General features: G+C 55.7%; 1 protein-coding gene across 5 annotated transcripts in view; it reads right to left on the bottom strand.

The window, feature by feature from the left end:
• Nucleotides 1–17,337, bottom strand: part of KDM2A (lysine demethylase 2A) — a 48,945-nt gene that overhangs the window by 10,020 nt on the left and 21,588 nt on the right. For 4 of the 5 annotated variants that reach the window (XM_068148144.1, XM_068148145.1, XM_068148146.1 and 1 more), the window contains 9 exons: nucleotides 16,041–16,087; nucleotides 15,077–15,255; nucleotides 13,491–13,597; nucleotides 12,409–12,502; nucleotides 11,337–11,490; nucleotides 10,963–11,078; nucleotides 9,190–9,316; nucleotides 7,476–7,897; nucleotides 2,093–2,176 (listed from right to left, as the gene is read on the bottom strand). In XM_068148144.1, coding sequence (XP_068004245.1) covers nucleotides 2,093–2,176; nucleotides 7,476–7,897; nucleotides 9,190–9,316; nucleotides 10,963–11,078; nucleotides 11,337–11,490; nucleotides 12,409–12,502; nucleotides 13,491–13,597; nucleotides 15,077–15,255; nucleotides 16,041–16,087 — 1,330 coding nt within the window. Of the gene's footprint in view, nucleotides 1–2,092; nucleotides 2,177–3,684; nucleotides 3,764–7,475; nucleotides 7,898–9,189; nucleotides 9,317–10,962; nucleotides 11,079–11,336; nucleotides 11,491–12,408; nucleotides 12,503–13,490; nucleotides 13,598–15,076; nucleotides 15,256–16,040; nucleotides 16,088–17,337 lie in introns of those variants that run through there. The other variant, XM_068148148.1, reaches the window with a different exon arrangement.

The following is a 17,337-nucleotide window of genomic DNA, read 5'->3' as shown; positions in this document are numbered from 1 at the left end:
TTTCTCCAGGCTCTCCTCACCAGCCCTGTTCTCCAGACCCTTCCCCAGCTTTGCTGCCCTTCTCTAGACCCACTCCAGCTCCTTAATGTTCTTCCTGAAGTGAGAAGCCCAAATCTGTACAGCCACTCTCCTTCTGAGACGAGGAATGACAAAGCCCACCTGGGCTATCCTCTCTCTGTGCCACCAGGATCCCTCTGGCAGCTGTACAAAGGGCCAGGGCGCAGCTCTGATGCCAAGTGCTCTGGTCATGCTTCCCTGTAAGCTTGAGGCCTGCTGGGAACCTCCAAGCATCCCTGGGTGAGACAGCACAGCACAGCTCTCCAGCAGACCCCTGCCACCATGTCTCCCACTACCCTGACAGCTAATGGGCTGGCACCCAAAAACCCCATCTGAAGGATGCATCAAACATCTAAAGCATGCAGATGTCTCCAGGTGTCTTCTCCCAGGAAAGCTGCCCTACTGCTGCAGGACCAAGAGATCACATTGGCTCCTCCTGGGCAGGCAGAGACAGGCACCTCCAAAGGATAATCTGGGAGGCTTTGTTTGCCTCCAGACACCCAGAGAGGCTGTTTCCCACCCTGCCCTGTGTGATGGGCTCTCCTGCTCTTCCCACAGGCTGCCCATGAGCAGCAGGAAGGAAGCAGTGACCTACAGGAGGTAGGGAAGGCAGCCTGCGGAGGGGATGTCCGGCTGGCCAGCAGCAGCCTGCTCCTCATTTCCATCTGCCCAGGGAGCTCAGGCCCAGCTTTGGGCTCTGGGTTATGAGCAGGGCTGGAGAAGGAAAGGCAGGGACACACTGGAAGGTCACTTTCCCTCCATGCAGGAGGGAGCTGCTTTCCTTGGGGCTGCCAATACCCAAACACTCCAGCACGGGCAGCTGCTGGTAGAGCTGCAAGGGACATGCTCCCCCAGCAGCAAGGGGCTGCTCTTCCCACCTAGCAGGCAGGGCTGATGCTGACATCGAGCACCAAACCTCACCCTTCATGAAAGGTTTTGAGTTGGAAAGGACCTTTAAAGGTCACCTACTCCAACCTCCCTGCAGTCACCAGAGACATCTGCAACCAGAGCAGGCTGCTCAAAGCCCCATCCACCACAGCTTCTGCTTAGGATCTCCAACCTTCTGGTCCTGCAAGCAGCCTGGGACCTTCATCTTGCCTTCAGGATGGGAGAAAGGATATGGACTCAACCAGGTGACTGCAAGGTCTCTGAGCCACCCCCTCCCCTGAACTGAAAGGGGGCTCTCTTGCTGCCTTCTCAGCTCCCTGCACCAGTTGCCACCTCATGCTGCTCAGTGGCAGAGAAAGGATGATGAAGGCACTGGAGACTTCCAGGCTGGAGAATAGAGACAGCCTTGCCCAAAGCAAGGCTGAGGGAGATCTTTCATCTCTTGGGGAATGCACCAGCAATGCACTCCCCTGACAGACAACATAACCCACATCACCCAGGACTCCCTTATCAAGCTGGAGAGTGGCACCTTCAGAAGATCACCCTCAACAGCAGAGCTCCAGCTCCTCTGAGCACGACCAAGGAGCTGGAGAACATGGAGTAGCTGGGCTTGACCCAGTTATCATCCAGCAGCTGAGCCTCACTACTGTGGGAAACCCCACCCTTTGAGACCTCCACCACCACAGGGAGACCTCCAGAGACCCTCAGTGCTGTAGGCAGGCCACCACCATGAGGAGACCTTAAGAGACCACCACCACAGGAAGACCCTCCACCACCTTGGGGAGACCCTTAGAAGCCTCTGCCACCACAGAAACCCCCATTACTGCAGAGAGGCCTCTGGAGACCTCCACCCCCATGGGGATGCCTCTGCCACCATGGGGAGAGCCTCAGAGACCTCCACCACTACGGGGAGACTTCTACCACAGCCAGCAAACATGTTTGCCTGCAGCTGTGGAGGGTTTTGTGCCCCACAGAGATAGCTGTGCCCCATGACCAGCCTCTGCATCATTCCCTTTCTGCCTGCCAGCTTGGGTTCCCCAGGGCAGGTACCAAATTGATCCCACCTCCCCTCAGCTGCAGGCCAAGGGTGGAAAATCAGCTCAACCACACCAACACCTAGCCCAGGTCCCCTCCTTGAGGCTCCTACCTTGTCTCTCTTAGGCCACTGGACGATGGGGACGCCTGTAAGTGCCAGTTTGGGGTCGCTGTTGGCGTATTCTTCTAGCAGCAGCTAAGGGAGGGAGAGAAAAAAGGGGGATGGGGAGGAGGCAATTAAAAAAAAAACAAAGCAGAGAGACAAAAAGACATAGGTGGGAAACTAGGCCCCCAGCAGCGAGGCGGGCTCCCAGCAGATGCCAAGGCCCAGCATGCTCCAGCCAGGGCTGGGAGGGAGCCCACCTCTACCCACGCCCACATGAGACAGAGGAGCCCCACAGGGTGCATCTGCACCAGAGCTTCCATCAGCTGCATGGCAGCCCTGAGGCCCCTCAGTGCTGGTTAAGGGGGAGAAGCACCAAGCTCCTGTGATCCAGGAGGGGTTTATGGAGGAAGAGTCACAAGGGTCGTGTTCCCCCAGCAGCCCCCCCCAGAAATCTTCTTTGCCAGCTCTGGGTAGCTGGAGGGTGCAGCAGCAGCAGCAGCAGCAGGATGTGGTGCCCCAGCACCCCCTCCACAGCCTGGTGCAAGCTGCTGGGTAGCCAATAGCTGCTCCCCTCTGCACTGTCTCGGGATTTGGCTTTGACTTTGAATGATCCCTGGGCACCGAGCAGTCTGGGCACGCTGCCCTCCGGTGCCAGGCACCCTTGCCCCGAGTGAATGCAAGCTCCCTGCACTCATCCTGACCCTTTACATCAAGCTCCCTCCCCATCCTCCATCGCAGCCCCCCCTTCACCACCATTCCCCACTCAGTTTGCCCATTCCCCACCCAATTTGGCCGTTGCAAAGGTGCTTTATTTACTTGGCGTTGCCATGGCTACGCTGGCAGGAGTCTCCTGCCGGCATCCCCACGCTGGGTGCTTCCTGCTGCCAGGCAGGACCAGGGCAGGGGTCCCAAGCTTTCTGAGCCGCGTATTCCAGCCCAGCACGGTTTTCCAGCTCTTCCCAAGGGTTTTTTTGTGGGAGGCAGGAAGCTGCAGCCTCCCCTCCGCAACCCGGCGTGCTGCCGACAGCCCTTCCGCCTTCCCGGGAGCGCAACCGAAAGGAAAGGTCAGGGGCTGGGGGCTCACACACCTCCGGATCTATCTATAGTGTTTCCCTGCCCAGGGCATTTGGGGGTTCAGCCAGGGGACCAAGGAGGGTGTGGGGGGGCACCCAGGTCCCACCTAGCTTGGAGCTTAGGTGGGCAAGAGCCCTCCTTATGCTCTCTGACTGTGCATGCTCTGGCTCAAGGCGGAGGGGACCTTGCCGGAGGGGACAAGGCAAAGGGGACCCTGCCGGAGTACACAACAAGGCAAAGGGGACATTGTTGGGGGACAGCAAGGCAAAGGGGACCTTGCCGGGGGACACAACAAGGCAAGGGGAACCCTGTGAGCTCACCACATGCTTCCCCCCAGCCGGCAGGAACTCGGCACCCGTGAGCGAGCGCGCCCCAAGCAAGGGGAGAGGAACCCAACCACCAGCCAGGGACCCCTCTAGGAGCGGAGAGGACCCCCCCAGCAGTCCCCCTCCCTCACACTCTGACTGGGTCCAGAGTGTCCCCACGTCCCTTCACCGTCCCACCAGCATTGCCAGCTGCCTGACCTTGCGCTTCTGGAGCTGCCGACACTCCGGGGTGAAGTTTGCCGAGCCCTCTTTGTTTCGGTGCCCGCACTGGGAGGGTTGGGTGTCCCCCCCCTACTCTGCCCAACCACCTCCAGGGGTTGGTTTTAATCTGAGCAGAACCAAAGCGGATCCCAAGTCTCTGGGGCCATGGTTGGGGGGTAGGGGGAGGGGGCTGGGTGGGGAGGGAGGGGATAAATGTGTCCCCTTCCCAGAGCACCCTGGGTTTGTCTTGGGTTCCGGTAACCGCACTGGCAACCGCGTGCTCCTGCCGAGCCCTTGGGCAGCGGCAGCAGCAAGCAGCAGCTTCCTGAGGCTGGAACAATGCTGCTGCGTCACCCACATGCGGTTCCCAGCAATGCTTTGCAAGAGGGAAGATGGCAGAGGAGGAAAAAAAAAAAAAAAAAAAAAAAAAGGAAAAAAAAAAAAAGAAGAGAGGGAGAGGAGAGGAAAAGAAGGGGAAAAAACCCCCACACCAACCCCCAAAACCACCCCCAGCCCCCACCCCTTGAGCCAGGCAGAGCGAGCAGAGGGCAGAGCCGGTTCTGCTGCAGAGCCGGGAGGAGCCCCGAGGATGAGCGGTTGGCGTGGTGGAGATTGGCGCATGGACCCCCCACCCCCCAACACACACACACCAGTAAGCGTGGTCCCAGCGTCCTTCCCTCCCTCCTTCCCTGCCTCCCTCCCTCCTTCCCTGCCTCCCTCCGGCACCCGCAGTCGGGAGGTGCTGGGAGTTGGGATCCCCCGAGCGCGCTGAGACCTCCGCTCCCAGCCCCGGTTTCACTGATGGCTTTCTTTTGTCTTGGGCAAGGGGGGTGGGGGGACGAGGGGGGTGTTGGCTTGTTTGGTCTTTTTTTTAGGGGGGTTGGTGGTAGAAGTTTGAGCCACTGGGAGATAGCCCTGGTGTGAGCGGAGAGGAAGGGGCTGCAGGGAAGGAAGGGTTTCTCGGGGTGAGCCCTGAGAAACGTGGGGGCTGCAGGGATTGCAGCTGCAGCCTCCCGACCTGGGTGGACCCCAGCCAAGTTTGGCAGCTCAGCCAAGTTTGGGTCCCAAAGGGATCGGTGGCCTCACCACTAGATGGGGACAGACCTGTACTGGGTGAAGAAACCCACCAGCCGCAGCTCCCTGAGACCAAGCCCCCGGTAGCCCCAGAGCACCCCGCTCAAAGCGGAGGAAACTCTTGAGAGCTCCCCCCAGCAGCTCCCACTCCTGACACAGCCAGAACATCGGCAGGTAACCTCAGCTTTTATCTCTTTTGCCCCTGGAGACCCAGGGGAGTCACTGCCACTGTGACCAGACACCTGCATCTGGACTGTCCCTACCTGAAAACCCACTGACACCCTTGGGACCCCAGCACAGGCTCTCCCAGCCCTGCAGTGTGGTTTGGCCCAGCACGGAGGACATGCAGGGTGGCTTCTCCAGCATGTTGCCAAGGTCAAAGACATCAGATGGCATGCAAGGTGATGCCTTGGCAGAGGGGTCTTTGGCCCCATGTGTCATGGCTCTCATTTGGACAGTGATGGAGGAAGTGTCAGACATCTCATGAACCACCACTGGCATACAGGGCTTTCTTGACAGTTCATAGGCCACCCTGAACTTCCTCATCCAGCCCTGGTAGAAGCAGTCTCCTTTCCTCACCAAGTTCCCTCTGTCTTGCAGCAAACAGAGGACTTTCCACATTCTCAAGGCCACAGAGAGGGAGCAGAGTGCCTGGAGACCACCTGCTCCTCCCAAGGGTCCTCACCAGCATTTCTGCATCCCCTGGACTTCAGCAAGCTGCCATGCTTGCTGCTTCTCTTAGTCATGAGCGCCTGGAGAAACAAACTCTCTTGGGAAGCAGATTCCAGCTGGCAGATTTACTGGGGCTGGGTAAAGACAGCATGAGGCAGGGAGAATGTTCCTAGCACATGTGACCCACAGGAGGACCAGACCAGGCAGACAAAGAAAGTGTTTGTAGAGGACCAGGGAGATGTTTTTGATCATTACCAACCAGAAGGTCTCCCCTCAGCCTCCTTTGCTCCAGGCTCAACAACCCCAGCTCCCTCAGCTGCTCCTCACTAGCCCAGTTCTCCAGACCCTTCCCCAGCTTTGTTGCCCTTCTCTGGACCTGCTCCAGCCCCTCAATGTCTTTCTTGGAGTGAGGGGTCCCAAACTGACCCCAAGATTCCAAGTGCAGCCACATTAGAGCCCAATCCAGGAGCAAAAATCGCTACTCTAGTCGTGCTGGCCACACTCTTGCTGATCCAGGCCAGGATGTTGGTGGTCCTCTTGACCACCTGGGCACATGCTGGCTCATCTTTAGCTGGCTGTAGACCAGCATCCCCACCACATGGCCTGTGGCAGGGTTGAGGCCACCCCACCCCATGGCTCAAACACATGCATCATGTACTTGAAAGTCACGGCGCGCTTGACACAGGAAACCAAAACTGCAGCCCCCGAACAGCACCAACTCCTTCAGCCAAGCACCACCAGAGCTTGGCCAGGGAACCACAGCCCACCCTGGACCCCCAAATGCAGCAGAACATCAGATCTACCAAATAAACCACCAAAAAAAAAACCCCCTCAGGAGACAGAAACACAACAGCAAAGATGATGATACACCCATGGCTGTGTCTGGATGTCACCTCTGGTACAGGCAAGGAGATCACCAGCAGCAAGGAAGGAACCAGAAAGGAACAGTGGTTTGAGGGACTAAAACTTCTGAGGAATAGGGTGAGGCTGAAAGGGCTAAACCAGCACATCCCAATGGAGTCACTACAACAGGTCTAACAGATACAGTTCAGGGTGTAAAACAAGGCAGGGAAAAGACCAAAGACATCCTACAATAGAAAAAACACCCCAAACCAACTTGTATGACCCAAGGTCATCTCCTGAGAAACAACCCAAAGAAGCAAGGCCAAATGCACTTGGGGCCAAGGAAAAGGCTCCAACTGTCCCAGCATCCAGCAGCCCAAGGAGTTCACAGCCAGAACTGGGAAGTGCATCACAAATGATCCATCTCGCACCAACACCCAAAAGTGACCCAAACTCAGGGCTCAGAAGGTCCCCATGAGGGTCTCAGCCATGTTGCTGCAGTATCAGCCTCACGTAGAGGAAGAGGAGGACACCAAACCCAAAGACATCACCCCTTGCCCCAAAACAGAGGGAAGAATGGCATCACAGAATCACAGAATGGTTTGGGTCAGAAGGGACCTTCAAGATCATCCAGTTCCAACTGCCCCTGCCATGGGCAGGGGTATCTTCTACTAGACCAGGTTGCTCAAAGCCCCATCCAACCTGGCTGTGAGCATTTCCAGCCTTGGAGCCTCCACAACTTCTCTGTGCAACCTGTCCCAGCACCTCACCACCCTCATGGGAAAGAATTTCTTCCCAATGTCTAATCTAAATGAGGTAAAGGTCAAGCACAGTTTCCTTGTGAGGAATATGCCACAGAAACAAGAGGAAGTGGGCACAAACTTGACCAATAATTAGTTCCATCCAAACATGAGGAGGAACTTGTTTCGTTTAAAGGTGCTGGAGCCCTGGAGCAGGCTACCCAGAGAGGTGGTGGAGTCTTCATCTCTGGAGACGTCCAAAGTCTGCCCGGCCCTGTTCCTGTGACATTCCCTAAGGTCAACCTGCCTTGGCAGGGAGGTTCAGCTTGGTCTCCAGAGGTCCCTTCCAACTGCTACTGCTCTGTGATTCTGTGACCCTTCCACCTCCAGCGCTGCAGGAAGCAGCTGCAGCCCCAGGGAAGGGCAGCGCCGGCGGCTCCCCGACGCATCTCCACCTACCTTGACGTCGGCGATGAGCGCGTCCTCGTCCTCGATGCCGGTGGGGACGCACTTCTTGTGCAGGGGCAGCGACTCCAGTTTGTCCACCAGGCAGCGCAGCCCCTCCAGCTCAAACTGGGTCAGGTGCACCCTCCTGTTCTTGCGCGGGCTGCCGCCGTTGGGGTCGCAGGCCTGGCCGTTCTGGGAGCCCCGGCTGGAGTCGGAGGAGTCCATGGATGGAGTCTTCTTCAGCCCTGGCAAGCTGCTGCGGCAGCTCTTGCCCAGTTCCTCATAGTCCAGGCTGGCACCGTTGGCGATGGGGCTGGTGAGAAAGGACCTCCTTGTGATCGGCCGCCTGGATTCCTTCCCCGCTGCGTCCTCATCATCATCCTCCTCCTCCTCCTCTTCCATGTTTACCGAGTCTGAGGAGCTCAGCTCCATATCTGCCACAGTGGAGAGAGAGAGAGAGAGGTGAGCACAGGGACCAGAGCAGCACACAAAGAGAGCTTCAGCTTCTAGAGGAATCCCTGCAGTTCCAGAGATGCTGGGGCAAGGTACTCCAGGTGAGAGGGAAACAGCTGAAACCCTTTCCCACTCCTGGTGAACTTTGTGGGAAGGTGAGGGCACAAGACATGTCTCTTGACAGCCACACTCTAGACTGAATTCCACAGAACACTTTGGAAGGGACTTTTACAGCTCATCCAGTCCAACCCCACTGCAGTCAGCAGGGACACTGCAACCAGAGCAGATTGCTCAGAGCCCTGTGCAACAGGGCTTTGCTTTGGAGGGCTTGAGATCTCTCCAGCCATCTGGTCCTGGGAGTGACTGGGGACCTTCATCCTGCCTTCATGATGGGAGAAAGAGGATGTGGACTCAACTAGGTCATTATGAGGTCTCAACCTGACTGTGTAGGATCAAACACTCTTCCTCCCTCTGAGCTCTCTGCCCTAGTTCCCACTTCATGCTGCTCAGGGGTAGAGAAAGGGTTGGGAAGGCGCTGGAGACTTCCAGGCTGGCAAATAACAGAGACAGTCAAGGGCTGAGGGAGATCTGCAGAGAAGCACAGGACAAGAGCTGGGAGCCATGGCCCTCTGCCAGACTCCCTTGGACAGATATGGAGAGCCCTGAAGAGGCTGTGGCTGTCAGGGGAGGTTTCCATGAGTTGGCATTTCCAGCTTTTCAGGGGGAGTGAGGACAGATTTGTTTCAAGAGCCTTAGGTGGAGGCTCTCCAGCTCTCTCCCACTCTGCAGAAGGCTCTCTGGAAGAAATCATCTCTTGAACACTGCTCAGGCCCTGCTTGCCTCGGCTCCAAGGAGGTCAAACATGCCTTTTGCAAGAGACTCCCTGCACATAACCTTGACAGCAGCTGAAGCTCTGCATGCAGGAAGCCCCTGACCAGCAGGAAAACATCACTGCCCTGCAGGGTACAGCGCTGCGGTGGCTGCTGCACTTCCCTCCAGCTCTGCTCTTAGAGGTTTTGTGTGTCACAGCAAAACCAGGAACTTATGTGCTGGTTCTGCAGCTGCAGGGAACCTGGCCAGGGGCAAAGGAGGAAGCAAAAGAGCCTGGCTCGTTTTGACTCCTCGCTCAAAAAAGAGAGGCAATCACTCACACCCCACTCGTGCCATGGAGGAAGTGATGGTCCCAAGCTCTTCCCAAACAGTCCTTCAGACTGCTGAGCCAGACAGCAGGCCAGAGGGAGGGTGCAAGGAAAGGGGGCTGGAGAGCCCTTACCCATGCTGAGTGATTCCTTCTGGAAGTCCTTGGTGAGGTGGGAGCGGCTGGTGATGCAGTAGACGTAGCGCTCCAGCACGTACCAACACATCTCGTAGTAGAAGGGGTAACGAAACTTATTCGGGACCTGGAAAAGAGGGAAGAGGAAAGGCATCAGCTCAGATCTCCTTTATCACCAGGCTGCACAGAGCCAGCTCAGATTTGGCTGCTTCAAACCAGACTGCTCTCCTCTGGAGAGGCAGGAAAGACCTGTGTGTGTTCAGCAGCAGCACTCAAGCTGCTGGAACCATCAGCAGGCAGAGCAGAGACCAAGCAAGTCATTAACGCTGCGGCTCCTTCCCCCCAGACCTTCTCATTAGTGTTACAAAAGAACTGGCAGATGCCACAGAAGGTTTCAGCTGAAGGTGATGGTTCAAGCCCTCTTCCCAAACATCTGACAGTACTTGGATGGGTAAAGGAGAAAGGCTTATTAAGAGTGGTTACCAGCTTTGTCATATCAGCACAGGCAAGTCACACACAGGTAGAAGTCATCCCTGGCCCTGCTGCCTGCATCATCTCAAAGCCGCAGTGCCCAGGGTGGAGCAGGAACATGCTCCATCATCCTGTGTCTCAGCTGCTCTAGGCACAGGGCTGACATCTGAGAGCTAGCCCACAGCTTCTGCCTGCTGCAGCACCCTGTACTGCTCTGGAGAGGCCAACAGTCTGTCCATCACTGCCCAGGCATGTCCCGAAGCTTCTCTGCAGGAGCTGATCACTGCAGAAGTCAACATCCACTTGCCAACAGCACTCTCTGTTCCAGACCTCAAGAAGCCTTTAGCTTCAGTTACAGAATCAGAGAATGGTTTGGGTTGGTAGGGACCATCCAAGGTCATCCTAGTCCAACCCTCTGCAGTCAGCAGGGACATCTGCAACCAGAGCAGGTTGCTCAGAGCCCCAAACAACCTGACCTGGAATGGTTCCAGGGATGAGACATCTACTACTTCTCTGGGCATCCTGGGCCAGGGTCTCACCACCCTCAGTGTCCCAACATTTCTCCCTTCTCTCCAGTCTGAATCTCCCTCTTTTCATTTCAAACCATCACCCCTTGTCCTGTCACAACAGGCCCTGCTAAAGTCTGTCCCCAGCTTTCTCCTCAGCCCCTTTGAGTACAGAACAGCCTGCACAAGATCTCCCTGGATCCTTCTCAGTCATCTTAGATCACCTCAAAGTCTAAAACCAACACCAAGCAGCAGCAGAAGGCAGCCAGGTGAGGGAAGGGGCAACATGCTGGATGACCCCCATGGACACAGAATCACTTCAGTTGGAAAGCACCTTTAAGATGATAAAGGCCAACCATTCTCTTACTCTTCCAAGTCTGGTGCTAAACCATGTCACTCAGCACCACAGCTCTGGCTCTTTTATACACCTCTGGGGATGGGAATTCAACCATCACTGTTCCAGTCTCTGAAAGGATTCTCAGATAAGTAGTTTCTTCTACCATCTAATCTAAACCTCTCCTGGCACAACAAACATGTTGGTGCCTTCCTCTTCAGGCAGCCAGGGAAGGTCCCCATCACACTCACGACAGCTCCCGGCCCCCTCAGAAGCCTGGGGTCAGGATGAAGGAATGTGACCAGCCTCAGTGCCTCATTCTGCCCAAGTGCCACCTTGCCTACAGAGAACTGGAGTCTGAGCAGTCTGTCAGAGGATGAGCATTAACCTCCCTACCTGCACAGCACCACTCCTGGCTGAACCCATCCCCACCATCCTCCCAGCTCTCCGGCAAGCCCTCACCCGCGTGCGGTCCTCGATGCTGTAGATGCGGAGCTGCATAGGGATGTTGAAGCTGTGTAAGAAGTTGCCTCCAAACACCAGTGTGTCCATGGGAGTGTACACAGCATGGATCCAACCTTGGTGACAGAAGATAAGAGTTTGAGGAATCCTTCTGAGTGACTGGGTGAGGTCAAAGTCTCACAGCTCACAGTCCCTACTAATTCACCAACTGTGCTCTTCAGAGAGGGGCTCAAAAATCTACCCAACCTTCACACAGCTCAGCAAAGCCCACCCTGGAAGGTGACCCTTCAGCCTGCATCCAGGTGGGATGGAAACACATGGACTTGTTCTCATCAAGGACTGACCCCTTGTCACATCAGCCCACCCTGAGGTACCTGAGGGGATGACGAATGTGTAGCCCTGCTTGAGCTCGATGCGCTGGCACTCTGACACTCTGTCCCCAAGGAAAATGTCTCCTTGCTTCCCTGAGAGAAGCCAGTTTTCATAGAGCTCCAGGTTCTGGGGTGTAGGAGGGATCAGCCAGAAGATCTGCAAACACAGACAACACATCTCTGTAAGCCATCCCATAATTAACAGCTGCTGACTACTCCAAACCTGCCCAGCTCACTCTCCAGACACCCAAATCTCTTCCTCTCCCAACCCCAGAGCATGGAAATCTGCAGCAATTCCCAACGTGACCTGAGCAGCTGTCACACTGAGGAGGGCAAGCCACTGAGCAAGGTCCTTCCTGAGCTGACACACCTGAGCTTGGGATGCTTTGTGAAGTGTTCATTACAGCAGTGTCAAGAGATTTAGAGCTCAGAGACACCAGAGAACAAGACAAAGGAGGTATTACAGAATGAAAGCATGGTGGAGGTTGGAAGGGACCTCTGGGAGATCACCCAGTCCAAGCCCCCTGCTAAAGCAGGCCACCCACAGCAGCTTGCCCAGCAGCACAATGGCTGGGGGGAGCTGGAAGCTCTTCACACAAGAAGACTCCACAACCTCTCTGGGCAGCTTGCTCCAGGCCTCCAGCACCCTCACACCAAAACTCCTCATCTTCAGCTAGAACCTCCTGGCTTCTACTTTGTGTCCTCTACCCCTTGGCCTGTCCCTGGGCACCACTGACAAGAATCTGACCCCATCCTCCTGACCTCCACTTTCTGCTGTTCCCAGTGAGTGGTTTACAGCACCATGCAGCCAAATGACCTCTCTGAAGGCCAAGGCACTGGATGAATTGGGTGGTTCCACTGTGCTATAAGGCAGTCTCAGCATCGTCTCTAGAGCCTGGGTTTTCCACCTGTGTCTGGTGGATCTCTGAGAGCCTGAACTACTTCCAAAAATCACAGATAAACAAGTTTGGGGTGGGCAGACTTCAGTTTGATGCCTGGAACCTGAATCTTCAAGGATTGTCAAGAGAAGAGACTAAAAGCCACTCCCCTACAGCATCTGTAGGCATCCTCCTACCTTTCCCCCTCGGTGGATGTGGTACCACACTGAAGTGCCACCAAAGTCCACGTGGAAATCTGTGTAGCATCCCTTGACACTCATCAGACAGTATCTAGTAGAAAACAGGATGACAGTAAAGTGAAAATGAGTGGTGGTCCACATCTCAGAGCAGATACAACAAGGTCAGATGGAATGGGCTGCCCAAAGCCAAGCCAGGGGCTCAGAGCTGTGCCAGATGCCACTGACAGGCGAGCTGGTGGGGTGGTGGTTTGCAGGAGAGCTCACTGCACTTAGACCACAGCCCCACAGAAAGATCTAGTGCAGGGAGGAGGACAGCTTTCATCCTCACATCCCCAGCAGCTCTGCAGAGCCCTATATCTCCAAGTCTGGTCTACAGGGCAGTGCCCAGCAACTAAACCCACTCCAGAAATCTCAGGAGAAGCTTCTGGTGCTTACCACTTCAGTGCAGTGAGCTCCTAGAAGCCACAAACCCACCCTTCCATACAGCTGGGGAAGCTCCTTACACTTGTGGTGTCTTTGCAAGTGTCACCCACTGAAATCCCAGAATCCCACCAGGGAGGGGTTGGAAGAAACCTCTGCAGATCATCCAGCCCAAGCCCCCTGCCCCAGCAGGGCACCCACAGCAGGATCACAATGACCAGGGAGGTTTGGAAGCTCTCCACACAAGGAGACTCCACAACTTCTCTGGGCAGCCTGCTCCAGGCCTTCAGCACCCCCACAACAAACAACTTTCTCCTCAGCTTCAGAGGCAACCTCCTGGCTTCCACTTTGTGCCTTCTGCTCCTTGGCCTGTCCCTGGGCACCACTGGCAAGAGTCTGGCCCCAGCCTCTTGCCCCCCACAGCTCCTTTAGCTCTTGCTGAGCATTGCTCAGCTGCCCTCTGGGGCTGCTCTTCTGCAGGCTCCACAGCCCCAGGGCTCTCAGCCTTTCCTCCTCACAAGGATGCTCCAGGCCCCAAAGGAACAGGCAGACTGCTCCTCCTGCATCCCCTGGTACCAACTGCTCCTCCCTTGAGCACTTTTCCTTGAAGAGAAGCTCTTCTGCCTGCCACCACTGGAACCTCTCCTGAAGTCACTTACTTCTGCACCTTTGGGTACTGCATCTCCAGGATTGCATTCGTTGACTCCGTCTGACTCTCCTTCAGGTGTCTGGGCCACATGTTATCAACCCAGTCAATCAAATCCACCTACAGCAGAGGGATGGGAGACATGAGCAGACATGAAAGGGGCCCAGGAACCCCTTTTGCTACCTCCAGACTGTCCTGAAAGCTCAAATACCTATTTGAGCCTGGTGAGCTCAGCAGCAGCTGGGCACCTGGGGCATGCAGGGTTGTGCTGGGCCCACCACAACCACTACACACCGGTAGCCAGCTCAGTTCAGAGCACCCACCACAAACAACAGCACCAAGGAAGCCCTGGTGTTAGCTGAATGGCCATAACACCCCACTCTTGCCCTCTATACACCCAGCAACCTTCCCAGCCCCACACAGGAAGGACTTGGGAGCAGTCATTCTGCTGCCATCTGCTGCAAACACCACAGCAAGAGCTCAGGCATGGTGCTGGGAGGCTGGTCTTCTGCTCAGGGGTCAGGCAGGAGCTGGTGGGCACTGGGCAGCATCTGCTAGGGTGGAATCAACAGCTAAGTAAGCTTCAGGACAGCCAGAGATGTCCAAACTCCCTCTACAGTTGACAGAGAGAAGTGAATGGTCCTAAAGTGCTGCCCCTTCCTCTCCACCGACTGCAGAGGAAGTTCAGGATGTCTGCCCCACCTTCCACACTTGAGCAAGGGTTCACCTCCTGCTCCTCTTTCACTGCTCCTCCAGCCTTGACCTCCTCTGCCCTGAGATCTCAGCACTTGGTCTCAGAAACCCTCCCTGCCATGCTGCACAACTGTCTGGAGTTCCACCTGATACCAGGGTTGCTGTGCTAATAGGATTATGCTTTCTGGAGTTCCACCTGAGCCCAGGGTTGCTGTCCTATCAGGATCATGCTTTCCAAACACCAAGAAAGCCACAAAGTTCAGCCAGCATCCAGGCTTTAGCTGCTCTCCCAAATGCAGCAAGCTCTGTTGAGTTCAGCTACCCAGTTTAAGTCCAGCTGGAGTTCCAACCCCTGCCCTGCACCTCTCTTTGGCCATTATAGAGACGCTGGTGCAGTATGCAGAAGAGGACTGAGTAGCACAAGACTGAACAACACCCCAGGTCTGACCTTCTACTTCAGCCCAGGTGACTGTTCAAGGTCTGGACTTGTTCATCATCACCAACCAGCAGGAATCAGAGAATGGTTTGGGTTGGAAGGGACCTTTCAAGGTCACCTAGGCCAAACTTCCTGCAGGCAGCCAGGACATCTGCAACTAGAACAGGTTCCTGAGAGCCCCAACCAACCTGATGTGGGATGGTTCCAGAGATGGGGCTTCTACCACATCTCTGGGCAACCTGGGCCAGGGCCTCACCACCCTCAGGATCAAGCATTTCTTCCTTAGAGCTAGTCTAAGGTCTTAGAGAAGGTCTAAGTCAAACCCCAGATCAGCTCCAGCACTGACATCCCTGGCTGAGCCTCTGCATGTTCCAAGCAACTTCTCCCACACTCCAGTGCCAGGCTGCACCTTGCCTACAAACGTCCACAAACACAAAGGAGGCTCCAGCAGGAGGAGGAGCCCTGCTCACCGTAGCAGGTCTCTGCACCAGGTTCTCCAGTTTGGTGTGGCTGAACTCCAAGCTGATGACATTGTAGAGCTTCTCCCTCTCAGCCTCAGGGGTCTCATAGTAGCGTGCCCACTGCGCCATGGACATCTCGATGTCCCTCTGCGTGTTCACATCCATCACATCCACCATGCGTCTGCTCCCTGCCACGACACACAGCACTGCAGCCACCCCTCTGCCCAACACACCACCCACAGGAGACCACAGAACCACAGAAGGGGACCTCCAGGGATCATCAAGTCCAGCCCCCCTGCCAAAGCAGGATCCCCTAGGGTAGCCTGCACAGGAATGCACCCAGGTGGGTTTTGAGTCTCCACAACCTCTCTGGGCAGCCTGCTCCAGGGCTCCAGCACCCTCACTGTAAAGAAGTTTCTCCTCATGTTGAGGTGAAACTTTCTATGTTCCAGTTTGTATCCATTGTTCCTTATCTTACTACTGTGCACCATCAAAAAGAAACTGGCCCCCTCCACTTGACACCCACCCCTCAGATATTGATGGACACTGGTCAGATCCCCTCCCCATCTTCTCCAGACTAAACAGCCCCACATCTGTCAGTCTCTCTTCATAGGGGAGATGCTCAAGTCCCCTAATCATCCTTGTGGCTCTCTGTTGGACTCTCTCTAGCAAACCCCTGTCTCTCTTGAGTTGGGCAGCCCCAAAGATATGGGACCCTTTCTCAAGGAACCCACCCCCACAAGTGTCATGCTTTGGGTTTCTCCTCTCAACTTCCCCTTCTTCCATACCCACATCAGAACAGAAGCTAGACTCAAGCAGGCAAGAGCTGTGATTCATCAGCTAAGCAATGGCTCAGGTTTGACCACACTGGAGGAGGAGTCAGAGAACCAGCCCTTTAGCTTTGATGAACCCAAGGACTCTTCCCCATTCCTCCCCAGGGAGCAGAGGTGCTGCGTGCTCTCCAGACACTTACCGACACACAGCCGCACATCGTTCACGCTGAAGTCTGGGTCTGGCATCCTGCAGGACAAACACTTGGCTAAAAAGATAATCTGGCAAGTCTTCTGGCTGCAGACCCTTCCCCCCTGCACCCCCAGTTAACCACCAGCATGAGCAGCCTGTTTTGCTCCTGCCTGCCTTTTGGGTGTGGGTGAAGACTGTGCAACTAGATGGGAGGGAACAGGTCTAGGCTCAGCGGTGGGATGAAACACCAGGCCCAGCCTCTGCTTAGGGAAGTGGATTTGGGAGTAGCAGAGACCATCTCTACAGTCTGAGCTGTTGTTCAGTGGCTTAGGTTCAACAAGGCCAAGTCCTAGTTCATGCACTTGGGTGACAACCACCCCATGAAGGCTTCAGGCTGGGGGCGGAGTGGCTGGAAGTTGTCCCAATGGAAAAGGACCTGGGAGGTTGGTGACAAAGGTGGAGATAAGGCAGGGTGTGCCCAGGTGGCCAAGAAGGCCACCAGCAGCCTGGCCTGGATCAGCAGGAGTGTGGCCAGCAGAAGCAGGGCGGGGATTGCCCTGCTGTATTCAGCACAGATGAGGCCACACCTTGAATCCTGAGCTCAGTTTTGGACCCTGCACTCCAAGAAGGACACTGAGTGCAATGAAGCTGCTGAAGGGTCTGGAGAACAGGGCTGGAGAGGAGCAGCTGAGGGAGCTGGGGGTGTTGAGCCTGGAGCAAAAGGAGGCTGAGGGGAGACCTTCTGGCTCTCTGCAACCCCCTGAAAACAGGCTGGAGCCAGGTGGGGGCTGATCTCCTCTCCCAAGGAGCAAGTGACAGGACAAGAAGGGCGGGCCTTGAGTTGCCTTAGGGGAGGTTTAGGTTGGACACCAGGAACAATTTCTTCACTGAAAGAGTAGTTAAAGCCCTGGAAGTGTTTGAAACATGGAGATGTGGGGCTGAGGGCCATGGTTTGGTGGTGACCTGGCAGTGCTGGGTTAACATCTGGACCTGATGGAGATCTTTTCCAACCCAAGTTACTCCATGATTCTGGCAGAGGTGCAAGCAGGCTTTGACCCAAGCAGTCTTGGCTCTCCTTTTGAGGACTGCTCACATGAGTTATCCCCACAGAAAGGGCCCAGCCAGACCAGTACAAGCTGCATATTCCACTGACACAGCACAACTGCTCCAACTGCTTGTGCTGGAGTCCTGCTCTGTACAAACTCTGTTGTCACAGGCAGAACAGGCAGGCTGCCCTTCAAGCAGCTCTTGACCCACAGAAACAACCCAAAGCTCAGGAGAAACCCAGCTGTTTCCAGTGTCATCCT

This window comes from Melanerpes formicivorus, unplaced genomic scaffold (assembly GCF_026170545.1).
Source record: "Melanerpes formicivorus ecotype bairdi unplaced genomic scaffold, bMelFor1.0.p_v2 SCAF_16, whole genome shotgun sequence".
NCBI lineage: Eukaryota > Metazoa > Chordata > Aves > Piciformes > Picidae > Melanerpes > Melanerpes formicivorus.
Note: the sequence above shows the minus strand (reverse complement) of the source record. Positions and strands in the feature narration are given on the sequence as shown.